The 13333-nt window shown below is 36.1% G+C and overlaps 1 protein-coding gene across 2 annotated transcripts in view; it reads right to left on the bottom strand.

Moving 5' to 3' along the window:
* SEC23A (SEC23 homolog A, COPII coat complex component) overlaps positions 1–13333 on the bottom strand; it is a 66784-nt gene that overhangs the window by 28465 nt on the left and 24986 nt on the right. For both annotated transcript variants that reach the window (XM_044231615.1, XM_044231614.1), the window contains exons 11-14: positions 12696–12776; positions 10614–10703; positions 9339–9445; positions 3375–3528 (exon numbers count right to left, since the gene is read on the bottom strand). In XM_044231615.1, coding sequence (XP_044087550.1) covers positions 3375–3528; positions 9339–9445; positions 10614–10703; positions 12696–12776 — 432 coding nt within the window. The remainder of the gene's footprint in view (positions 1–3374; positions 3529–9338; positions 9446–10613; positions 10704–12695; positions 12777–13333) is intronic.

Genomic DNA, 13333 nt, shown 5'->3' with positions numbered 1-13333 from the left:
TCCCATGTGTCAGTATGCAGTAGGACTATGTTTATTTGGAGAACTTCATTCTTAGTTTTTGACATATAAGGGAGGCCACCAGGAACTGGTGAAAGCTATTTTGCAGAGAAAGCAGGGCAACAGTCTGGTAATGTCAGCCTCTCCTTCAAATTACCTCCACCAACCTCCTCTTACATACATTTGCCAACTGACTGATAGGAACAAAGAAGCTACACTGGTGTGGCAAAAGATAAGAGTAAAATTTTCATCATCCCATGATTCATCTATTCTCTATCCTCAGAAGCCTTGTGCTCCTGTTTTAATGCTACAAAATTACAGAATGCGTACAAGTGAATTATATTGTAGGTTTTGTAATTTCATAGTTTTTGTAAGTGTCTCATTTAGTTCTTTACAAAACCATTCTGTTTTATATATTAATAGCATCTATGTTTTACAAGCATGTCAAACAATACGGCAAATTTTGAAGTTCAGGTGTGAGATAGAAGACAAAGATTCAACATAAGCCTGCAGAGAATTCCTAAGAATCACAATCTTCGGAGTCATTTCACTACACCTAGGCAATAAGGGACACAGAAAGGTTGATCTTTACAATGAAAGCTACTAATTAATGGGTTTTGTTTTTTTAAAGATTTTACTTATTATTTGACAGAGAGACAGAACATAAGCAGACGGAGTGGGAGAGGGAGAAGCAGGCGTCCTGTTGAGCAGGGAGCACAATGCAGGTCTTGATCCCAGAGAGCCAAAGGCAGATGCTTAACGAATGAGACACCCAGGCGCCCCATCACAGGGTTTTATGAGGGCTGACAACCCAAGCTGTACTACTCAGTTTTGTATCACGTGTCATAACCTAAAAATGCAGTAATAGTTCTACCAAAACAGCAAAAGCACTTCATTATAAACCACAGTCATCTGGCAAATAAAGGTGCTTACTTCAAATACCTTCTTTTTCTTTTTTTTTTTTAGATTTTATTTATTTATTTGAAAGACAGAGATCACAAGTAGGCAGAGAGGCAGGCAGAGAGCAGGCTCCTGGCTGAGCAGAGAGCCTGATGCAGGGCTCAATCCCAGGACCCTGGGATCATGACCTGAGCTGAAGGCAGAGGCTTTAACCCACTGAGCCACCCAGGCGCCCCTCAAATACCTTCTTAAAACAATAAAGTATTTATTAAAACAAAGTCACGTTCATTGAAAAGGTTCAGGAAGCAAGATTCTTCAGATTACTAAATTCTTACCCAGAAAAGGAAAAGTCACAGAACTAGTGATAAAACCTAATAATACCATATGTAAAATTATAATAGCTCTGGGATGAGATGCAATCTGTGGGGTATCTGGGTGGCTCCGCTGGTTAAGCTTCTGACTCTTGGTTTTGGCTCAAGTCATGATCTCATGACTCATGAGACAAAGCCCCATGTCGGGCTCGGTGCTCAGTGGGAAATCTGCTTTAAGACTCTCTCTCCCTCTGCCCTTCCCTCCACTCACAAAAGCACGCGCTTTCTAAAATAAATAAATCTTGGGGTGCCTGGATGGCTCAGATGGTTGAGTGTCTGCCTCCAGTTCTGGTCATGATCCCAGGGTCCTACTGCTTCTCCCTCTCCCTCTGCCTCTCCCCCTGCTCATGCACTGTCTCAAAGGAATAAATTAAATAAATAAATAAATATTTTTAAAAATAAAAAACAAAATAAATAAATCTTAAAAAAAAAAGATGCAGTTGAGAAAATGAAAAGGTTCCATTTTAAAACACGACAATAAGTGAATGCATTGATAACATGTCACATGATACTGAAGAGGTTTATGCAATCAGCTGAAAAATAAAAGCTCCTCTATTCAGGTTGATGAGTCAACAGATTTCACTAATGTCATGTCAAATCGCTAAATGATAGTGTAACTCAAGAAAATGTTTCTGCTGGGGTGCCTGGCAGGTGGCTCAATGGGTTAAAGCCTCTGCCTTCGGCTCAGGTCATGATTCCAGGGTCCTGGGATGGAGCCCCACATTGGGCTCTGCTTAGCAGGGAGCCTGCCTTCCTTCTCTCTCTGCCTGCCTCTCTGCCTACTTGTGATCTCTGTCAAATAAATAAATAAAATCTTAAAAAAAAAATGTTTCTGCTGTTCTAAACTAGCATAAGTCAAAATACATTTACTATTTTATCTTCCTATCTAGAAACAATGGTTCATCTTGGAGGAACTGAGTTGGCATTTGTACGGAGGGTGTTTTCAATCAGTGATTAACTCTATGAGAGGTTTTACGCCTCTTCTTGTAAAAAAAAGACGTGCTGATATTTTAACACTGCTTTTATCACAGAGAAGTTAGTATAAAAACCCCCTTGAAGGTAAAGTGAAAAAAAAATTCCTGGATGATGGCTACAAAAATGGCTAATTATACTAACAAAGACTAGTTCACTCAAGAATGTTTTAAAAAACTACCTGAAAATCTAAACAAAGAGGACAAAACCTTCTGTAACAAAGAGAAATCTGATAGCTTAGCAGAGAGAGTTCTCAACAGGGTGTTTGACTAAAATAATAGGCCAGAGTTTGCTGAGTAAAAATGGAGCACTGAGTGTGGTGCATGAACAATGAATCTTGAAAAACTAAAAAAATAAAATTAAATTAAAAAAAAAAAAAAGAACAATTATGAGGGGTGTCTGAGTGGTTCAGTTGGTTAAGTGTCTGCCTTCAGCTCAGGTCATGATCTCAGCGTGCTGGGATCGAGCCCCACATCGAGCCCTGCATCGGGCTCTCTGCTCAGTGAGGAGTCTATTTCTCCCTCTCCCTTTCCCTCTATGTGCTCGTGCTCTCTCTCTCCCTCTCAAATAAATAAATAAATCTTAAAAAAAAAAAAAAGACTAGAACTTAAGCATTCTAGGTCAAAATGTATCGGATTCCTACATTAAAAACCCAAGTAAATCAGCATTACCAGTAACTGTACTAACACTAACTTGCTAATATAGATTCAAATAACCAAGACTTACCTATATTTTTGTATGTTAATGTATACAATTTTTATGTCACAATTAACTTCTCTTAAGTAAAAATAAACTAAAATCATAGCAATGAAGAAAAAATATCCAAAAAGGCACTAAGAAAAAAAACATTTCAATAATTTAGGATTAAATTTGGAACAATATGATTCTAGCCCCGAAAAAAGAAAAAGAATAGGTTACTTAAGTGGCACTCTTTCGTTTTAAGAAAAAAAAAAACGTATTTTAGTTTACTGGAAGAGATAAATGTACTATGCCTTTCTCAGCAACTTGAATAGGAATCTCCCATACATTCTTTCAGTTAACTGTTAAGTATGTTGAAAGAGATACTTAACAAAAGCAACAAATACAACAAACAAAAGCATTCAGATTGAGAAAAGCGCTATGTTCACTTCTTACCAGTCGAATGAGCTGTCTGTCTAGCCATCTGAGCACATCTGGTCCTTCCTCTGTTTCTGCTCTATAGATTGCCAGCCGGGCCATAAGAATGGCAGCTGCCTCCTGGTCAAAAGATGCAGCAATGTTCTGGATTTGAGTTTGAGCATCTGCCCAGCTAAAGGCAAGAAGAAAGCACAGAGATACTGTTGAATTAGTAAAGTTACAATATCACAGCTGGCTACCATACAGACTTAAATTAAAATGATGCAGAAAATTACTTCAATACTTGAAAACTCCAATATTGCCTAGAAAACGAGCATTTTAAAATCACTAATAGCAGTTTCAGTATAGCATTATTTTTCAGAAAAACATATCCAAATCTAATAAAGTCCTCAAAAATAATTGTAAAGACAGATCTCCAAACACATTCCTTAAAACATTAAGACTTTTACAAGTAAAAAAATGGCACAAGTATATGTGTTTGTGTGCATGTGCACACAGATACACAAGTCTCTATGTCAGACTTTGAAATTATTTCTTCAATTTTCTAAAGGCAGCAACATGGAAATAAAACAAAAAAATAAAAGTTTTCTCCCAGCCTAAATAATTCTCATTTACTAACCTGGGAAATGAACAAAATTATTTTTAAAAGTTTTCTCATTTGGTCTTTAATTCAATTATTAATGACAAAAATGATATAATTGAAGTTTCTATGTATTCTTTTCTCTCCATACTAATACAATGACCAAAACTAATCAAAAGTTAGTAACTGAAAATTTTACTTTAAGGGACTAATTTGCTATTATGTATAAAAATAGCAATAATTTATTAAATTCACATGTTTTATAAATCCAATCCAGTCAAATTGATCTTGGGTAGACACAGCAACAGCTTATATGTGTTTGTTAGTTTAATGTTTCACAGAGTTTTGAAATACTTCAGCTGATCCTAATTCTAAAGTGCCTCACTTTAACCAAGTCTGGTAATACTTAAGCGCTTTTGAAAAGCTAGACCACTTTTGCATGACTCAAAGATGTAAGAAGTGATCCCACGAAAATTTAGGCAGTAACATATTCAAAATTCTTCTCCCTTCTTCCTCTATTTTTAATTTGTTTCAAACAAACAATTTTTTAATATTTTCTAGATGACTAACAACTGTTAAGTATCTCAGTCTAGTGAAACAGGCAAGAGGCAAAAAAAGAATGAGAATGAGTAAAAGAGTAAGAACTAGTAATTTTGAAATCATTTTTAATACAACTTAAACAACAGTTATACTAATATTCAGTTATTTTTTAAGTTTTAATTTAAAAAACTCAAAGAACTAAAAACAAAATTATCCAAATCAGTATTTTCCCAGCTTGGATGACCATGATATTCACTTGCTTCAAAATGAAACATAAAGATGATATTTTAACTACATTGACAAGTAAGCACATGCATATTTACTAGTTAAAACTTATTTAGCTGTAACTTAAAAATTATGCTCTTAGAATCAAGTTTTAAAGAGTTTATTCACATGGTAAAAATCTGTCTTCTGCATTTCCAATATTCCCTTCTCACTGTAATTCTTGCAAATAGTTTCACACCAAACTTTCCAAATCAAAGTTATTTTCTTTATGAAAAAAAGGGTTAACTTTTGACTGTATCTCAGGAACCTGAGTCCTTTATTTTCTCATGGCTTATTCACTTAAACAATTACACTTGCCTAGGCCCCTAAAACCATACTCCTAATAAATAAAAAAATAAGTAAGTGCTGACTATTGAAAATGGTCAGGATAAGTTAATTTGAAAAGATGGGTGTTTTGATGAGACATAATGACATAAATGGCACCAAAACACACATAATATATATTCTATAATAACCTCATAAATTCTGTGCAAATTGAAAATATATAAACCCATGAAATTTCTCACAAAAGAGTCCCCTTTCTCTTAAAAAATTTACCTAACGGGGGCACCTGGGTGGCTCAGTGGGTTAATGCCTCTGCCTTCGGCTCGGGTCATGATCCTAGGGTTCTGGGATCGAGCCCCGCGTCGGGCTCTCTGCTCCGCAGGCAGCCTGCTTTCTCCCCTCTCTCTCTGCCTGCCTCTCTGCCTACTTGTGATTTCTCTCTGTCAAATAAATAAAATCTTTAAAAAAAAAAAAAATTTACCTAATGAAAAAAAATTTACCTAACGTTTTTTGTTGTTTTGTTTAAGATTTTTGTTTAAATCCCAGTTACTTATACAGTGTAGTATTATTTTCAGGAGTAGAATTTAGTGACACATCACTTACATTTAACACCCAGTGCTAAACAAAACCAGGCCCCTTCTTAATGCCCATCACCCATTTAGCCCATTCCCTGACCACCTCTCTCCTCCAGCAACCCTGTTTGTACTATCTATAGTTAAGAAAATGTTTTAGGGGCGCCTGGGTGGTTCAGTCAGTTAAGCATTAGACCCTTGATTTCAGCTCAGGTCTTGATCTCAGGATCATGAGTTCAACCCCTAGGATGGAACCTACTTTAAAAAAAAAATCTGCTTTATGGTTTGTCTCTCCCTCTCTTTCCCCCATGCTCTTATGTCCCATTTCTTAAATTCTACATATGAGTGAAATCAGAAGTATTTGTCTTTCTCTGACTTATTTCACTTAGCATAATACACTCTAGTTCTACACACATCATTGCAAATGGCAAGATTTCATTCTTTTTGAAGGTTGAGTGATATTCCATGGGTGTATATATATATTTATATCACTTCTTCTTTATCCATTCATCAGTCGATGGGCATTTGGGCTCTTTCAATGGTTAGACTATTACTGATAATGCTGTTACAAACATTGGGATTCAGGGCGCCTGGGTGGGTCAGTCAGTAAGCGGCTGCCTTCAGCTCAGGCTTGATCTCAGGGCCCTGGGATTGAGCCCCACATCAGACTCCCCACTCAGCAGGAAGCCTGCTCCCCCCTCTCCCACTCCCACTGCTTGCATTTCTGCTCACTGTCTCTCTGTCAAATAAATAAAAATCATTTAAAAAATAAAAATAAATAAACATCGGGATGCATGTATTCCTTTGAATCAGTATCTTTATATCCTTTTAGTAAATACTTAGTAGTGTAATTGCTGGGTGTAGGGTAATTCTATTTTTAACTTTTGAGGAACCTCCACGCTATTTTCCAGAGTGGCTGCACCAGTTAGCATTCCCACTAACAGAGTAAGAGGGTTCCTTTTTCCTTAACATCCTCGCCAGTATCTGTTGTTTCCTGTGTTGTTAATTTTAAGTATCCTGACAGGTGTGAAGTTATGTATCTCACTGTAGTTTTTATTTGTTTTTCCCTGATGATGAGTGATGTTGAGCATCTTTTCATATGTCTATTACCCATCTGTGTGTCTTCTTTAGAAAAATATCTATTCAGGTCTTCTGCTGCCCATTTCTTAACTGGATTACCTAACTTTTTAAAACTTTTCACTTTAAGAATATTTTAAATAGGGATGCCCGAGTGGCTCAGTCAGTTAAGTGGCCAAGCTTGAGATCTGGGCTCAAGTCATGATCTCAGGGTCCTGCCATCAAGTCCTGAGTTGGGTTCCTAACTAAGTGGGAAGTCTGCTTGAGGATTCTCTCTCCCCTTCCTCCTCTGCCCGTCCCCTGCTCGTGTACATACTCGCTCTCTCAAATAAATAAATATATATTCCTTTAAAATGTATTTTAAACATAAAAGCTATGACTAGAGGGGTGCCTGGGAGGTCAGTTAAGCAACTTGAGTCTTGGTCTTGGCTCAGGTCATGATCTCAGGGTTGTGAGATGAAGCCCTGTGTCCAGCTCCACGCTCAGTGTGGAGTTTGCTTGAGAAGGTCTCCTGTTCTCTCTCTGCCCCTCCCACTCATGCTCTCTTTTTCTCAAATAAACAAATAAATCTTAAAAAAAAAAAAAAAAAAGCTATGATTAGAATAAACTGCTATACATCCATCATCTAGATTTATCAATTGTTAGCATTTTAACACATTTGCTTTATCATTCTCTCTTCCCTCATACACATACTCATTCCTTTGTCAAACTTCTTGGGTAAGTTAGAGATATGACCCTCCCTTAAAAACTTAGTGTGTATCTCTTAAGATCAAGAAAATTATCTTCTATTCTTATAAAGCCTTAATGATCAAATTCATGAAATTAAACACTGATGTAACATTATCCTATATATCAACCACATTCAAATTTGTCTAATTGTCTCCGTAGTGTCCTGACACCGGATTTTACCCAGAATCACATACTGGCTTCAGTCATAACATCTCTTCAGTCTCCTTTAATCTGGACTGGTTATAATGCTTTTCTTGCCCTCTAAGACATTTTTGACAAGTCTAAGTCAGTAGCTTTATAAAATATCCCTCAGTTGGTATGTCCAGTTGTTTCCTTATGTAAATGTTTTGAATGTCCAATTTAAGTTGCACATGCATGTGCATGCATGCATGTGTGTGTGTGAGGAGGCATAAATAAATTGACATGGGGATGCCTGGGTGGCTCAGTGGGTTAAAGCCTCTGCCTTCAGCTCAGGTCATGATCCCAGGGTCCGGACATCGAGCCCCGCATTGGGCTCTCTGCTTGGCGGGGAGCCTGCTTCCTCCTCTCGCTCTGCCTGCCTCTCTGCCTACTTGTGATCTCCATTTGCCAAATAAATAAAAATCCTTTAAAAAATAAATAAATAAATAATAATAAATTTTTAAAAAAATAAATTGACATGTTTGCCAAGAATCAAAACTTCCAAGAAATTGGTCCAGGATTTTAAGTCAAACCAAGGTAGCAGAGCAGGACAACAAACCTATGTACAATCCTTTGCTAACCAAAAGACAACCCAACCAACTAATACTCAGTTTAAGCATAAGGTTAATGTCCATCACTCACCAAAACAATCTCGTGGTTTTCAGGAATGAAGCCAGAGTTTCAATACAGGTCAATAAAACAAAAGCTTTGATGCCTTCTGTGTCCATTTCCTAGCCCATGCTTAAATCTGTTAAGTTTATCCTAATCAACTCTCTCTTTTGCCTTACTCAGAAAATACATCATATAGAGATGAGCAAGAAAAGGGATCTGGTATGTCTTATCACTTTCCTTGGGAACTGTAACTACCTCAAGAAATATAGGACCTTACTTTGTTACATAAAATACTACCTTATAATATTAACTGTTGAAAGACTTTCACCTTTGTGGTCTCAAGCAGTGCTACACAAAGTGTGGTATGCAAATCTAGTGTCAGTTTGCCATGAGATAAGAACAGAAACTGAGAATAAATGTTTAGAAATTTTTAAGCAATTTAATAAAATAATTTTTTGTCTAATAAATCTAATAAAAATAGAGACTTATATTTTGAATTTGTAAAGTTACATTTTCTAATAATTCATTTTTATTGTATTTAATAAAAGTATTAGTCTCCAAAAAATTGGAAGCAAAAAAAAAAACAACTGTCCCTTCACTATAGAGAATTCTGAGGACTGGACTATTCTGTATCATATAGCAGACCAAGTATGTTCAAGTCCTTTGCATTCCATAGCCTGCCCCAGAAGTACCTAATCACAAAGGAGACAAGGAATAAAGGCTTGGTAAATGAATTAAATGTCTAATAAAAACTTGAAAAAAATATAGAATGATAAAAGTAGCTAAGAACTTTATTATCAATTGAAAAGTAATGCTATTATTATGCTATATTATTCTACACATATATACATATTATCATTGCCTATTATAGGATAATGTTTATTAGTTTTTCTCCTCCTCTCTGAGGACTATGCTAAATACAAGAATATTTTGAAGAATGTGTCTTAGGAGTCATTTTTTTTTAATTATGGATCCTAACAATGAGTATTTTAGCCAATAAGCTGAGTTAAAATAATAAAATGCTATTAATCATAAATGTTCACTTTCTAGTTAGAGATATTGCTCAAAACAGAAACCCTGTTTGGAAACATGACCAAGAATAGTTTTGATATGTAAATTAAGTATCTAACAAATACAACTCACTTCCTAGCGATGGTGGTCACTCGGATGCGTCTCTGCCCACTTGAATGCTGATACTGAGTCACAAACTGGATTGCACCACGTCCTCCTTGAGGAATTGGAGCATTATGCTATGTGAAAACAAGAGTAAAAACTAAGTAAAATCTATTACAATGTTATACAGTTTCCCTAGCATTAATGAAAGTCATTCTAAAATCAATTAGAAGGATGCTTGTTTCCAGTGCATACCAAACAGTTGTGATTTGCCACATAAAAGAGAAATGGATCTGGGAAAGGGGAAAAATGACAAAGAAAAAGAGAAGTGAGTCCATTTAGGATATCAGTTTCAAGTAATATATAATCGGAAGATGTAAAAGAACAAAATGAAGGGAGAAGTGTAAAGAAATTAACAGATACACAAAGGCATAGCAAGGCAATTTTGCCAAATCGTAGCTGGAGAAAGAGAAACTGAACCAAGTCCTTCTCCCCTCAGTATAGGAAATGAAAACTGAACTTATAGGAAGATAATCACATGATGAACAGATGACCAATGGAAAACTATTAATTAAGAAGAGCCCAACAGTAATTTATAATAATGATCCTTAGAAAGAAATAGCAGGTGGTCAATACAAGAAACCTTCATGACCTTTAACAATAAGGATTCTTGCTTTATTGACTGACTGGTCAGTCAGTTAAGAGCCACCTCTTTTTCACAAATTCTGATGGTTAAACAAAAAAACTTCTGTATCTTAGGAAGGCTAACCATGAACCTGTGTGGTTCATTTTATGCCTAATATCTATTGGTATGTAATGCACTAATTTGTATATTATGTCATTCTTTAATATAACTTCTTCCTATACCAGAAAAAATTTTTCACGTATTAGAATCTTTACCTTCCAATCTTTTTCTATGAATTTTGATATATTAAACTTTCTTGTAGGGGCTTCATATATCTTTATATACCTTGTGACAACTAGGAGGACCTCAAACGCTAATTACAAAAATGCATAACTAGACAGAATTTAAGATTTTATTTATGCTTCAATTTTATATTAAGACAAAAAAAAAAAGAAAAAAAAAAACAGACTAAAAGTTGGGTTGCCCAATGTTGGGCATTTGTGGGTTTCCCTAACATCTCTATTATAGTTTATCCTCTCACCAAGAAGTTTAGCCTTGAGAAACAGAAAATGATAAACAAAAATTCCAAAACAGATTAAGTTTCAAGTCATAATTACTACTGGAAAAAATATGAGACATTTATGGCCTAAATTGAGTACTTATAATATAAAAAGTCATACCTGATTGACAACCTCAAAGTAGATAGCTAAGGTTGTAGTGGGACTGAGTCCACATATCTTCCATTGACAAGTGCCGCCTGTTCCTATCTCCTGTAAAAATAAAAGAGTATATGTGAAAGCTAGAGAACACAATTTTTCTAAAGATTTTACTCTCAAGTAATCTATATACCCAGGGTGCGGCTTGAACTCACAACCCAAGATCTACAGTTGCAAGCTCCACTGAATGAGCCAGCCACGCACCCTCAATCTACTACTATAACATATAGTAAGGTAAAAAGGGGAGGAAAAACCTGAAGTAAAAAAAACTGTTTCACATTTCTTTTTTTTTTCTTAATATTTTATTTATTTGTCAGAGAGAGAGGGAATGAAAGAGCACAAGCAGGGAGGAGAGAGAGAAGCAGGATCCCTGCTGACTAAGGAGGCTGATGCCAGACTTGATCCCAGGACTGAACTGACTGAGCCACCTAGGCATCCCTACTACTACAATATATAGTAAGGTAAAAAGAGGAAGAAAAAACTGCAGTTAAGAAAAACTGTTTTGCGGTGCCTGTGTGGCTCAGTGGGTTAAGCCTCTTCCTTCAGCTCAGGTCATGATTTTAGGGTCCTGGGATCAAGTCCTGCATCGGGATCTCTGATTGGCAGGGAGCCTGCTTCGTACTCTCTCGGCCTGCCTGTGATCTCTCTCTGTCAAATCAATAAATAAAACCTTTAAAAAAAAAAAACTTTCACATTTCTAATTTAATGAATGTTAAAAGCTTAAGATTTTTTGAAGTCATATAAATATGTCATTAAATAAAATTAAGCAATTTTTACAAAATAAAATTATAAAATAATTCAAGTTCTTGCTAAGTATTGATACAAGCTCTTCATATTGTAGACTTAAAAAGTATACATCATTTACTTTTTTCCTAATTCATAAAAAAAGATTTTTATTTATTTGACAGAGAGAGAACACAAGCAGGGGGAGCGGCAGGCTGAGGGAGGGGGAGAAGGAAAAGCAGGCTCCCCTCTAAGCAAGGAGCTCCAAGAAGGCCTTGATCCCAGGGCCCTGGGATCATGACCTGAGCTAATGGCAGACACTTAACCAACGGAGCCTCCCAGGCAACCCTAAAAGTATACACCATTTAGGGGCACCTGGGTGGCTCAGTGGGTTAAAGCCTCTGCCTTCCGCTCAGGTCATGATCTCAGGGTCCTGGGATCGAGCCCCGAGTAGGGCTCTCTGCTCAGCAGGGAGCCTGCTTCCTCCTCTCTCTCTCTGCCTGCCTCTCTGCCTACTTGTGATCTCTGTCTGTCAAATAAATAAATAAAATCTTAAAAAAAAAAAGTATACACCATTTAATGATTTTAAAAAAGCACATACCATTTAATGAAGTAATTACAATTAACACTATCCTATCCAACTAATTGATCTGTGTAAAGTGATATCGATTTAACTCATAATATACGCACATACGAATAGGTTCTCTAGATCAGAATTCCATAATGTAAACAGTCTGATTAAAAAAACACTTTAGAATCAATTTTTACCATAAAAATTGCTTAAAAGTAACTTTTAAACTCAATATTTTTAGAGATGATTACTCACTTTGTTATGTCCCATCATCCTCTCTATAGCTATATTAATTCTACCATTTTAAAATGTATTATATGGCCCCTAGATGGGATAACAAAAAAGAAAGGAATTGAAACTCAAATCTGGCTAATTTGGTTACTTTCCTGGAAATCCTACCAACAAAAAAAGTTTCGGATTTGACTTTCAAAGGTCTCCAAATTTTTAAATCACAGCTGTTCAGTTTTTCTAGACATAATGGGACAAGGAATAACTTGGGCAAAAAAAAAGAAGACTGCTGACAGTACAAATTTAAACAAGGTTTAGATTTAGGGGTAGATGGTAAAAGGGATATGCAAAAGGAATGAGCACAAGTAGATTATACCAATGGAAATGGAAACTGAACCACATTCTACTGAAACTTAGCCCACACAATAATTTTGAAAGGAATGCTACAGGCTGCCACTCTAGGTCTCTTGTTGGTCTGCCATTTGAATTAACTGTATTTTCTTTTTAGAGTAAAGATGACTTACATTTTCAGATACACAAGGTCCTTTAGAATTGAGAGACACACAGGGTCCAATAGCTCCTGAAATCTTTATTTCCCTTGAGGTCTGCAAAGTAAGAATACAGTGAAAACCTCAGTGTACTCGAAGACAAACTCAAACATACACTCAACTACAAGTATATAAAAACAGACATTTTTTCCATATTTAAAACTCAAAAGTCAATGAAAACATATTAATATTAGAAATAATGAATCACCGGGTACTTCTAGATTGCAATGCCCTAATTTAAAATCTAGCCCTGACCTAACTTTAATGCTCTATTTCCAACTGCCCATAGGAGGACTCCATTTGGGAACCTCACCCTCAATTCAAAATAATACCATCTCCAAAATTCATACACCCTAATTCAAAACCTTAAATGCTATCTTCTGTTTTTCCTCCCTTAGAAAATGTGTCACCAAAATTGGTTTCTTTCCAATTTCTACTGACACCAAAATTCAAGCTATTGTTACTTTCTATCAAAAAAATAGGGGGTGCCTGGGTGGCTCAATCTTTTGAGCATCTGCCTTCAGCTCAGGTCATGATCCCAGGATCCTGGGATTGAGCTCCACATCAAGCTCCGGGTCAGGCTCTCTGATCAGCAGTAAGCCTGCTTCTCCCTT

Source organism: Neovison vison, chromosome 13 (assembly GCF_020171115.1).
Source record: "Neovison vison isolate M4711 chromosome 13, ASM_NN_V1, whole genome shotgun sequence".
Taxonomy (NCBI): domain Eukaryota; kingdom Metazoa; phylum Chordata; class Mammalia; order Carnivora; family Mustelidae; genus Neogale; species Neogale vison.
The sequence above is the reverse complement of the archived record's forward strand: the minus strand, read 5'-3'. Positions and strand labels throughout refer to the sequence as shown.